Raw genomic sequence first — 12,722 nt, forward strand, 5'->3', positions numbered from 1 at the left:
AACCACTGTACACCTGCCTATAGTGTACTAATCTGGTACACTATACACCTGCCCGTGCCCTGTGACCGTGCATGCCTTCGTCCGTTGTTACTGTCGTTGTGTGTAGTCAGTGTAGTGCTAACGACTCAGGCACGTTTTTCTCGTGGTGCACAGCCATAACACGGCGTACGTGTGAGCAATATGTACGCATTAGTGCGGTTTTTAAATAGCTTTGATCAGAAAGAGTACGTAGTACCCGTCCACAATATCAAGGGCTTCCACCCGGTAAACAAGGACGATTTTAACAAAACCAAAGTGTATACCACACTCTGGATCGACGAAGACCCGGATATTACAGGATCGTACACCTGTAGAATCCTGCTGCTGGCAGGTAAGTAAATGAAGCTAGCAATTTATTGCGGTTTGACACCATAAGTAGCGTCATGCCAAACGCATGCATCGCACATATCACATTGTTTGATATATCACATGAGCAATCGAGGAGCATATGCTCCCACTTGCTTATAGTCGTGTGGTCTACAAATAATGCTATTCGTAATTGTTATGCTTCTCTGCTTGAGGGATTACTGTTGGGAGTCATCATATTTGCTAAACAGCTTTTGCCGGCCGCACGGTATTAACCAACACATATATACCATGCAGAAATTTCGATGCTCTAGCTTGTTGCCTTTGTGTTAAATGTAATACCTATGCTGAACAAATTTGCTTTTCTCAGTGGTGCAGAACTGATGTTAAGCACACACTAAAGAAGTAGAAATAATCTTCATCTGGCCTGCTTGCGCTGCCTTTCTTGAAAACGCGGCACTGCCCTCTTTCCTGCCAGTAACGATATACGTCACGCTGACAACGCGCGCCGTTCGTGACCGTAGAGTGCTGGGCGCGCGGCGATAATGCAACAAGAATGACGCAAGACGACAATTATTGTTGTGGGACAAAAAGGAGCCCACTTTACTCTTACCTTTCTTTGAGTGTATGTGTGTGTGCCTATGTTAAACATCGCCTGCAGCTTTTCCAATCTAATATTGACGCATTTTGACTTTATATTTGTGCATAACAGACTCGGAAGAAGAGTTGCATAAGCAAAGAAGCAACAAGCGTCTTCCGCGGCCTGTAATAAATGCTTCAGACATTGAGCATGAAGAAGAGCTTATCGACCTCGACTTACAGCAGCCAGCAGCAAACAGCACACTGACTGCAAAAGAGGTACTACACTAAGTGCTCTAAACGTTTGCCATGTTTCAGTCGAACATTGCTTATTTGTTTTCATTTCTTTCTGCAGGCACACAAAAAACTCAAACAAAGTCAGGCAGCATCCAAAAGCGCTGCTTATGAGAGCATACTGAGTCAGCATGCCTCAAGTGCGCTAGAAAAAAATAAAGCTGCCCGAGAGTCTCAAGTAAGCATTAAAATGTACACTTCTCGAATTTATTCAATCTTTTTCAACTCCTTACTATTCGTTGTACTCAGTCATCTTCAAAAAGGCACGAGATCACCGGCCATAACCAGAAAAAATTGAAGAAATATACTTGGCAGGAGCCTTACGAAAAAGCGCTGAGGGAGCGGAATGAACTGAGACAGACAGTTGCTGCCATGAATGAAAGATTGGACAGTATGGATTGCAAGCTTTCAATGAGTAAGTGTACCGCAGTTTGTTAGATTGCTATATCTTTGTTGTCAAATGTGGCTTTGGTAGAATCTAAAAGGTTTCAGTGGTGTGTGTTACCTGAATTTCCACAGAGTATCGTGAAATGTGACGTCAAAAAGGTCATTACCGGACAGGTTTAGCTGATGTCAAAGTGCAAGATAATGTATGTTGCTGTATAAATATATGTCAGGAGCAGATAACGCAATATTAACTGAATAATTTGTCAAACAAATCAGTGTCTTCCTAGCTTTTGTTTACTTTGATTTATATAACTTTTTTTTTGACACCGCACACCCATAAACATGAACGGTTTGTAATTAAATCTACACAGTGATACAACTCGCCTTGAGTATAGCCATTTAAATTCAGTTATGAAACAGCCCTTGCTTGCACGGTAAAGTTTAGGCCGAGTTACATAATATTTATTTTGCCATGTGCAGCGATGTATTGATGATTTGAAAGATAAGTACCAATTTTCTTTGCACGTCCGCAATTATGTGTTTAAGTAGTGTAGGTATCATTTGCGACAAACTGCATTGTCATGGTTTTGTTCAGTGTAGAATGCAACCTGTCACAGTGGTCTAGTGGATAAGGCACTCTGCCGCTCACCCGCAGGTCACGGGATTGAATCTCAGCCTTGGGGGCCGCATTTTTCATGGAGGCGAAAATGATTGAAGCATGTTTGCTTAGATAGGTGCACATTAAAGAACCCCAGGTGGTCTAAATTACCTGAGCCCTCCACTACGGCGGTCCTCATAATCATATAGTGGTTTGGGGATGTTAGACCCCAACAACTAATTATTTCAGGCTTTCTTCTAGCCCTGTACATCTGATGAAATGATTATGTCGAATGGGTCATTAACACTAATTTATCCAAATGCACACTTTTCTCAGATTGTTGTGGCATGTACTATCAGCATCGAATGAAATGCAAACTGTGCAAAGCATGAGCAGTGGCACAGTGCGTGCTGCCCTGTCATCACTATGGAAATGCACAGTGCTACCAAACTGGAGCATTGCGCATCTGTCAACGGTGCTGACTGGATGACTATCATTTCTAATGCTTTCCACTGTTCACTTTTAATTTGAAGCTGATAGTGCAACACCTTACTTTATAGGCTTTTATATTGATTCATAGTATTACTGGCAAATCTTTATAATTTTTTTTTATCTTTTCAGTTGTAGAAATGCTACAAGGGGGAAATGTCTGGCAGCCTCGAGAGACACTTACTAGCAAAAGTGCCTCGCAGCTTCGAGGAACACTGGCAAGCGAAAGTGCCCCGCCTCCTAAGAAAGCACAGCAGACACAGCAGTCCCCTGCAGGTGAAGTATGCTCACCTGCATGAATGTTAATGTTATGAAACTTTCTTGCTGGTCAAAAAGCTAAACCTTCAGCCTTTTCACTAGATAATAAAGAGTTGTATCTTGATAACAGCCTCAGTAAATTGTTTTGCTTCTACTTTTTCTCTACTGTGTACAGATTTTCCGGAGACTGAGCGCAGAGAAGTTCAAGCTGAGAAATCACACCCAGCTCCCACAGCAACGTCGCTGGCATCATGTGTCGACACATCTACAGGAAGCCTGCAGAGCCAATGCAAGCCTTCTGGAGAGCCACTGCCCACAGGTAGAAGCTCAAAAGCTTTGAATATCATTGTGTCAAGGCTATCATTTTGATGTAATTCTCAACTTCACTTATTATTTTTCATCGGCAGCTGACTCAAAGGCCACCGATGTTCCATTCACAGAAATTGGTGGTGGCAAGGTAAGTGGATCGCTGTGCTCTCTTCATTTCTTTTCTAATCAGCTTGCTTTGACTTGCAGTATCATGTGAAAAATGGTCTAGTCATCGGGAGCCAGCAAGCCGAGAAAATATTGGGCCACAAGAAACCTTCCCTTGTGGTAAAGGACATGGCCCAAGCCATATGGGGCCGTGAAGGATTGGCAGAACGCAGCTATGGGGGGAAGCTAGCCCCCAAGGATTACAAAAATCCTACTGCGGTAGTGCGGAAACAGCTGAGCCCAGACAAGGTTGCTTTGATTATTGGTAAGGGTGTGGTAGATTTGTGCTGTAAATAATTATGCGACTCCCATGCCTGTTTTAATTTCTGTCTTTTTTTTTTTTGCAGACACTGTGACACATTGGGGCTCGTGCAAGGGTGTTCCTGTTAAAGAAACAGTGGATAACTTGTCGACAATTTTGTCGCAGAAAATACAGGACATCCGGCGCAACAAGAAGAAAGAAAACTAAATGCTTGAAGTATACCACTCATGTAAAGTAATAAATTATTAAAACTAATATCTGTTTACAGTTTTCACTGAAGTGCTCAAGCGGTTCCTGTGACCACTTGACAAGTAGATATAGACAGGTGGTCCCACTTGCCAAGTGGGACCGCTTGAAGTGGATTATTTAACCGGGATTTGAAGTGGAACCACTTGCCAAGTGGAACCACTTGAAGTGGAACCTGGATTTGAAGTGGAACCACTTGACAAGTGGAACCATTTGAAGTGGTTCCACTTGTCAAGTGGTTCCACTTCAAATCCAGGTTCAATAATCCACTTCAAGTGGTTCCACTTGGAAAAGATTTTTGCCTGGGCAAGGACCTCCTTCTGAAATTCCTCTCTGTTTCTATAACAGAAAAGCTGTAGAAATCGATCATATGGTCAGGCTGCTCAAGCTCTCTGCAAAAGCGCCGCGTTGCACTTCTGCCTTCCTGACGTCGTTCTTAAGTTGGCGTAATCTTAACGAGTGGGCGCGGAAGTTTATTGCTGCCCGGCAAGGCGCACAATAGCGCTCAGCGGCTGACTCCCTCGTCAGGAACGCCAGTCCAAGCCTTTCGGCCACTCCACGGGCTTTCTGAATGCAAACATTCGCTTTTGCCCACGTAGCTGGCTGGACACTCGGAACACGGCAACTTGCAGGCTACTCGGTGGTGTTGCTTCTTCCTTCGGCCGTGGTAGCAAACGGGTGGGCGTCGAAGCAGGCTTGCGAACCACCTCGACCCCTGATTTTCCGAGAATCGCGGAGAGCTCTTCACTGGCGCCCGGCACATATGGGATGACAATGCGCTTGGCTGGCTTCAACTATTTTTCTGCCAGTGGGGTGACCAGCGAGGGAAGGTTGTCGCGTAGCGTGTCTTTCATGGGTCCCTCTACACGGTACAGTGATCGTTTTCTACCCATGGTGACGCCTGCTTAAATAATGAAAATGCAGGCAAAAAACGGAAAGAAAACAAGAGCTATCTAAATGCACAACGCTGGGTAATATTTTTTGTCAGTTTGTACCTCTCGAGGGGGCATCACAAAAGTGTAAAGAGTGAACTTTTTCGTTGATAAATGTAAAACCAGGTTGCCGAGATGTATTAATAAAGGCAAGCTAACTGAAAAAAAAATGTTTGGAGTGATTTATGTTGTTGTATACCATAATTGAAAAAACAAATGCCGTAGGTAAATATTGTGGTACTGTGTTGCTTTCCGGCACTAAAACTCAGCTGTTCCTCCAGTAGTTCGTCACGTACACCTCAGCACCAAGATTGTAACCCTACCATCTGTGATCAATATTTTAATATGAGCATTTAGTGTGTTCACCTACCTGTACGGTGAACAGTTAAAAAAAAAAGGCAGGCTTATCAACAGAATGCAATTCTAGTTTCATGATGCATTTGATTGTCGCTTCCCTTTGTAACATTTACAAACTAGACCACTTCGGGCGCTTTAGCACTGTGCGAAGAAATGCGAATTGTATAGCATTAATATATAAACGATCATTATTGCTGAGCTTAAGAAAAAAAACGCAGATTTTACTGGCGCACACGAGAAGACTGTGGAAGCAACGATGCTGGTGGCCTATCCCAATTCCTTTCATTTACTTTACCTCTTCCTCAGTTTTTTTTCTCCCTTCTTGCTACATCAGTCTATCGGCTCGTTATATATATATATATATAAATGCTTTGTTTACGCTTAGCTGACACATGTGTTCCAAGTTCGGAGAGGCCGTCGCGCCAGGCTGGAAATGAAGTTTAAACACTCTGCCGTTGAAAATAAAATGCTGCATGTATGAAGCATGTAATTCACCTAAATTTTCATCCTACGCTCTTGTCTAAACTGTGGGAGGATCGAAGCTGTAACACTGTATACGATGGCACCAAACGTGAACATCAGTTTTCTTTCTTTCTGGAACGAAAATCAAAGCATATTTCTGCCAGTAATGACCTCACGTTAACAACTAATGGAATATTATCAATGAATACCTGTTTTATAGACTAATAAAAATGTTCTGCATCACTGTTTTTTCTTGGCTGCAGCATGATTAGTGTTCCTGCCGTTGCCATGTTTACAAATACATCAGCGAGACCATTGAGTGAAAAGGTGCATTATCATCAATATTTCCTAATCTAATATAGGCAATCATTATGGTGCATTCACTCTTCTATCGCAAAATCAAGCTCTGAATTCCGACAACATCCGGGGGCGAGAGGAAGCACTACATACTTGAGATGTACATCTAAATAAACAGTGTGGGTTTAAAATTGCTTATAAGTTAAGCATGCTAGCCTTTACATCATACGCTAAGGACCCCATTCGATAGCTCTTTTATTGATGCACAGGCCTTCAACACATTTATCAATAATGCGAAGATCGTTGCACATTCGACTATCTGTTGCATAAAGCAGTTGTGCGCAATAACGCTATGAAATTTCCTTTCACATGTCGCAATGAAATCTCGCCAGATGAAGTGTTACATAAATAGTTTATCTATTACTATTTGTAATATATCAAGGTGATTGAAATGAGCCAAAAACATAAAGACACAATAGTTCTAGGTGTAGCAAATCTTTGGTTAAACACACGATGCTGCATAATCTGAAGTTGCGAATCTCGTTAAATTAAATGTTGTCAGGTAGTAGTGGTAAAACAATCAGGCACACGCTGTCCCTTGAAGCAGGCATTGTTTGAAGTACAGTTTACGGAACTATGCTGAGTACCTTATAAAATCAGACACATGCAATGAGATGCCAGCAAATGGGAGGTTAACACTAAATTACAAAAAGTTCTACAAAAACCGCTCCTTCAGCTTACACTGTGCTGTCGGTCCTGAGCATCTGGTGCTATTTTCTCAATGGAACTATACTTAGCTCCTTACGCGCATTGACGCAAAGAATAAGCTCTACGAAGAAATAAGAAAGCGAAAGAGCTTCCGCAAAGGATAACCGAACAGTACAATCTTGGAACGTTTACTATGTAGTTAACGAGCACATTCCTTTCCTGTCCCTTGACTAATGTATTGAGCACATCATTTATTATTACTATTTATTTGAAGTTACTGCAATCACCATTTGGGGATTTCAGTAGGGTGGTACATATACTTAGTCGCTGACAAAAACATGACGGTAAAAGTGATGAATAAAAGTAAGCAGAGCTACAGTCAGAACTAAAACCACTTTGGTAGCTTCTGTAAGAGTCGAGTAAGATGTTTTTAGGTGTAGTTCACCCTTCAGCTCCACCTATTTTATCGGGCACTAGAAGTAATTGCGTATCTACGCGAAACTGCGTGTGCATGATGCGTTCAAGTGTACAAAAGTATTTCAGGACATATCTTTGCACCATTGAAATCATTTAAATTGTATGAGTTCTGTCATGTTTTTTCGATACGTTGTTGCAAAAATGTAGTTTTTCTAATAAAAACTTTGCTGGCAATGCGAAAATTACCTATGTCCAGTACACTCAAACCAAGATGCAATTGGTGCACATCGTGCTCAATTTAGAAGGAAAAAAAGAAAACAAGAGGTGGCTTGACGTGACACTCTTCAAGCCCAGTCATAAAAATAAAACTGGGGCATGCTGGGAATATATCAACAGCATGAAGCATGAAGAGGATCAGCGAAGAGGATCAACTTTTTCTCGGGACAAAACAAACCCCGCTTGTGTTATATAAGACTAATAACCTAACAGGGCCAAAAGCAGTGCTCTATCTAAGAGAATAGCAGAATATGTGTACCTATTTGTTCAACAAATTAATCCCAGTGTCCAATATACTGGACATGCTTCTCCTGGGAAAATCGTTCTACTAACATCTTTCTTAATTTTTGCGTGCTTTTCAATAGCCTAGTAGCTAAAAAAACAAGATTAAAAACTTTGTTCTGCCCTACAGAAAGTTTGGGTCAGAAAGTAATATGGCTTAGCCATAAATTAAGTATTGAACCTGATATTATGATTACAATAGATTACCTACGACGAGAAAAAAGCTAAAGAATGTAATGCAGTTGGTCCTAGCTTCTTCGTATATAAATTATCTGTGACTATATCGAAACTGTGAGGACTCGAATTCAACCAAGGCAAGAAAAAAAAGAAGTCCTCAGTCTCAAAAATTGTTCATGGCTGGTCCATAACCTGTTCGCATGCACTGACAGCGGGTCGCTATTCTTTGGTTCCCGCAATGAGGGGCGGGCGAGAACAGGTTGAAGAGCGAGGCCACTTCCGTAGGGAACTCGTCAGCGCCGTGGTGGGAGGAGAAAAAAGGGAACGAGGGGGAGGGTTCAACTTAATGCGGGACGTGGTGGACGTTTAACGAACTAGCCCCTCGTGGGCCAGAATCCTGGCCTCGGTCTTACGCAACGCGCAGCACACCATCTTCACCCAAGGGTCTGATTCTAGCCGGCGGCCAGCAACGGTTCCTGATTAGAGGCTTCGAACCAATGGCTGAGGCAAGGAATCCCCAGGGTTTATAATAGACCAACGACACGAAGAGAGAGAGAGAGAGAGCGACCAAAGTAATCCCAGGTTATCGTAGCATTTCTGTGCGAGCTCCATAAGCTGTCGGCCCCAATGCCGAATATGTAAGCACTCTGTTTATAAGGTACATAAATGTTGCCTTAACTCACCATCGCCTTCTCCGCACCGTCTATCAGCTCTGCGCAGACGCTGTCGCAAACTGAGAGCCACGATTCTCCACAGAATTCTGGGCTAAGTTCACTGAGACAAGTTATACGCCGAGTGAAACAGCAAACACAGAGAGAGATGTAATAACAATAGTATTAGGAGTCATAAAGATGAGTAATAAGGCAAAGGGCTGAGGAATACATCAGCACAGCTTCACTATTCTTTCGAGATAAGAAGATTTGTTTTCTCAGTAGCACGCTGCGGTTGTTTGGCTCTTACAAAAAACATTTATGCGCGCACATCGTTATGTGGGTAGTTGTGCTATAAAATCTTCTTCCCACTTTCAGACGCCCATCCTGTTCTTTTGTGTTATGCGTCCTCGTTCAATTTGCGCCATCAGTATTCTCAGTTAAGAATCAGTACCAACTAGCTCAAACACGAATCCTGCTAGAAGGCACCGTACTTAGGAATGATAAATTTGAGTGTTCTTATTTTTCCCTTCAAGTGCCTTGATGTTGATGGCTTATCACCGTCAGCAGACGAACAAGTAGTGTTCTTGGCACACGAATGCAAAATCAGGTATAAAACTAACAAAAATTGAAGAAGCAAGCGCGAAATATGAGAGAGAGCAAAAAACGAGAAGAAAAATGGGAAGAGCAAGATAGAGAAAAAAGTAGAAAAAGAAATAAGAAGAAATAAATAGATGCAAACAGAGAAAAGAAACACTGACAAAACTAAAACAAAGAAAATGAAAATAGAGAGGAAGAAAAAAGAAAATCGAAGAGAAACAAAAAAAGGCTGCCTAGCCACTCCTCAAGTGGTTGTATGTGGTTGGTATGTGCTAGCATTACATTCACGCGTTTTCTATATCACTGGTCTTTACTACTTTACCTCTTTCATTACCACGCCTATTAAAATCACACATCGGTGATCGACGCTTTTAGATCGTCAATTTTGGCATGTTAAATTTATTTCTCGTGCACTCGGCACTTTTTAATAGTTATTCCAGCCATTCAGCTTTCAAAATGAATTTGAATTGGCCCATGTTGACAATACAGTGTTTTTTTGCATAACTTTTCACAAACCAATGTGCGTGTCTTTTTGGGAAAAGTACCTTGGATAGCAAACTTGATGCAAGTACTAGTTGCCCCTCATCCCTATGATACAGTAACAGCAAAGTTCTGCAATAAAAAAAAAACTTTCTAAGTCACATATTGAATGAAAGTGTCAGTTTCGAAATTTAACAATGTTGACCAATAATAACTACCAGAAATTCATGTTCATGGCAGCTATTTACTAGAGAGATGTTCTTAGGAGTCAGGAAGACTGGTTCAACAAAAATTATTTAAGAACGCCCAGTGTATGTTCTCGAGTGGCCTTCTCTGACAGTTCCAGCAGCTTTCGTTTTGCTTGCATCGTTATATCAGACACATGGTCGCATTTCTTGTCACGTGTCGTTCCTATGACGTCGGCGTCACGTGCGAATGGGTGTGCACCAGCACTGCAGAACACATGCGCTGCTCAAAATTGCCCTGCAAACCTACCTGAATTGAGTGGAGGCGAGCTTAGAGTTCGAGAATGACAGCACCTCAGCTTCACCTCTTATGCCGACAATGTTTTACATCAGCCTGAGACATCCGAAGTCATTCATGGGTTTGTGTTGTCTAGATGCTCATGTTGTCTCCTACATCGCTAGTGCGTATAGCTTCTGACCTTTGTACGCAATCTTATAGCTACTCTGGTAATTTTTGTGGTCCGCACATCGCTGGTGAGTGGTGTGCTGGCATTGGCTTCGGAGCTTCTCCTACCAACAGGAAGGCCCCCGAAGCACATCTTGGCATTGACTACGAAGCAGTGCGAACAGTTTCAGAAGTGCGCGTGATATTGTCATTTCTTTAATAAAAACGTGTGAAAATGAAAAAAAGTATGCTTGAATGCATATTGCCGCATTCAACCTGCAGAGAACAACTCGTGCAGCAAGAAAGGTAGATGAAGTTCTTGCTCTGTCCTCTTTACGAACGCCTTGCGTGTAATTAAAGTGAGCTCTCTTATATCCGACTTCTGCTGTGTCTGCGTCGTGACACTGGTGGAGGAGCTGGATGCATGTCCAGGATAACTTCCAACAGCTCGAGATCTAGTCCACAAGGACTTCAGTTCGTCGAAACACCCGTTCACCGTGTCAGCTGCCACCTGTTAGGCCTGAGCCCCGAGTTTGGTCCTTAGCCAGAAAACATGACCGCGCCCGGAAGCAGTAGCCCCACTATGACCAGCCCAAGCACGACACAGATGACTGTTTTCACCCCGAAAATTCATGTGCGTTTTCACGGCAACACATATGAGGATGCAGATGACTGGCTTGAGGAGTTCAAGCGCACAGCCAGCGTTAACGGGTGGAACGCCAGACAGAAGTTTGGATACGCGTATTTCTCTCTTTAGGACGGGGCTCACACATGGTTCACGAACCACGTGTGGTCAATGGGGGACGAGTTCTGGCGGAAGTTCCTGGACACCTTCGCCAACAACCAAAGGAGGGAGCATGCACAACGACTTCTCGAAGCACGGATTCAAACGCCAAACGAATCTGTTGCTATGTTTGTTGACGACATTTCTCGTCTCTTCTGTCGAGCCAATCCCGATATGTCCGAAAGCAGAGACATCAGCCATCTCATGCGCGGTCTTAAAAAGCAGCTCTTTGCTGGTATTGTGTGAAACCCACCTTAGAGCGTCGAGCAATTTTCGAACGAGGCAACCACCATCGAACGCGCACTACAGCTACGCTACCCCCAGTACGACCGCTCAAACAACAGCGAACAAATTAGCGCAACCGCCATGACCACTGTGACACCTGACGAGCGTTCTTTGTGTGACCTGATACGTGAAATTGTGCAAGAAGAGGTGAAGAAGCTCACCGCCACAACGAATGACTGCGCGATTGCGTCAGTCACAAAAGTTGTGCGCCAAGAGATAAGGCAAGCGTTTTCACTCTCCTAGCCGAACACTGACACGGTTAGGCCAATCTATGCTGATATTTTTCTTTGACAGCCATCTAACGTGCCATCACCACAGCAGTATCACCAGCAACAGCCGCCGACAGTGCCTTGGTACTATAGAGAAAAGACGACACCAATGCGACCTTCACTCCACAAAACCAACATCTGGCGTACCCCTGACTACAGGCCCTTGTCCTTCCGTTGCGGGGAAGCAGGCTACATCGTGCGATATTATCCTCACGGCGTCGCTGGGTACCAAGGGTTTCTGTCCACTACCCCTCGGCGCTATTTCAACGGAAGACGCAACATTGATACGAGCACAACGACCCCGCGGGACGTTTCTCTTGGGTTCCGGTCACGCTCGCCCTTTCCTGGTCATTTTTCCTAATCTAACAGAGGCAGCTCCATGGACATGGCGAGGGGAAGATCTCCCAGTCCACACCGGGGAAACTAAAAGCAGCGACCTTGGGAAGGGGGAGGTGGCGAATTGCCGAACAGTTTAAAATCCCCCATCACCACCACACAAAGCGCCGTACATTTCGAATGAATTGACGAAAAACGACATTGTCACTGCCGACATTACACTTTCAATAGACGGTCACGACGTGACGTCACTGGTCGACACTGGTGCGGACTTTTCAATAATGAGTGCGAATCTGGCCGACAAACTCAAGGAGGGGAAAATGGAATGGATGGGACCGCAATTTAGAGGAGCTGGAGGCCAGCTGCTGACGCCTATCAGGAAATGCATCGCACGAATCAAGATCGGGGATTCATCCTTTGTGGCAACCATCGTTATTCTTACTGAGTGTTGTAAACAGGCCATCTTGGGTATGGATTTCTTGCGAGAGTATGGTGCCATCATAAATGTACTGAATGGTGTACTGACCTTCTCAGTGGACCATAGCGCAGCGCAAGTCCATGCGCATCATTGACGACACGACCATGCCACCGTTAAGCTCCGCCTCGTCGCTGTCACGTAAAATACTCAGCATATTGGAGAAGGTGTCGCGGAACAAGTATCTACACTTTTATTCTCTCGAGGAATCTCCATTGCCAAAAGTCTCGTCAGTGTAGTGTCTGGGCAAGCAGAGGTCCTAGTGACGAACTTTAGCAACGAGCGTCGACACATTACAGAGGGTACCACAGTTGCATACTTCAAAGAAATTGTAGAATTCCACGAGTGCTTCGCAGTGCAACAGGCAGAGACA

The 12,722-nt window shown here is 43.7% G+C and overlaps 2 protein-coding genes across 9 annotated transcripts in view; both read left to right on the forward strand.

Moving 5' to 3' along the window:
• The window catches only part of LOC119161817 (DNA (cytosine-5)-methyltransferase 3A), a 222,955-nt gene that overhangs the window by 162,021 nt on the left and 48,212 nt on the right, over positions 1-12,722 (forward strand). The gene's annotated exons all lie outside the window — the stretch shown is intronic.
• LOC119160898 (uncharacterized) lies at positions 181-3,941 on the forward strand. Its single transcript, XM_037413169.2, has 9 exons — positions 181-370; positions 1,058-1,203; positions 1,280-1,396; positions 1,468-1,633; positions 2,825-2,968; positions 3,126-3,269; positions 3,358-3,407; positions 3,467-3,689; positions 3,772-3,941. The coding sequence occupies exons 1-9, from the start codon at positions 181-183 to the stop codon at positions 3,891-3,893; spliced, it is 1,302 nt and encodes a 433-aa protein (XP_037269066.1). The 3' UTR covers positions 3,894-3,941.

This window comes from Rhipicephalus microplus, chromosome X (assembly GCF_043290135.1).
Source record: "Rhipicephalus microplus isolate Deutch F79 chromosome X, USDA_Rmic, whole genome shotgun sequence".
In the NCBI taxonomy this organism is placed as follows: Eukaryota; Metazoa; Arthropoda; class Arachnida; order Ixodida; family Ixodidae; genus Rhipicephalus; species Rhipicephalus microplus.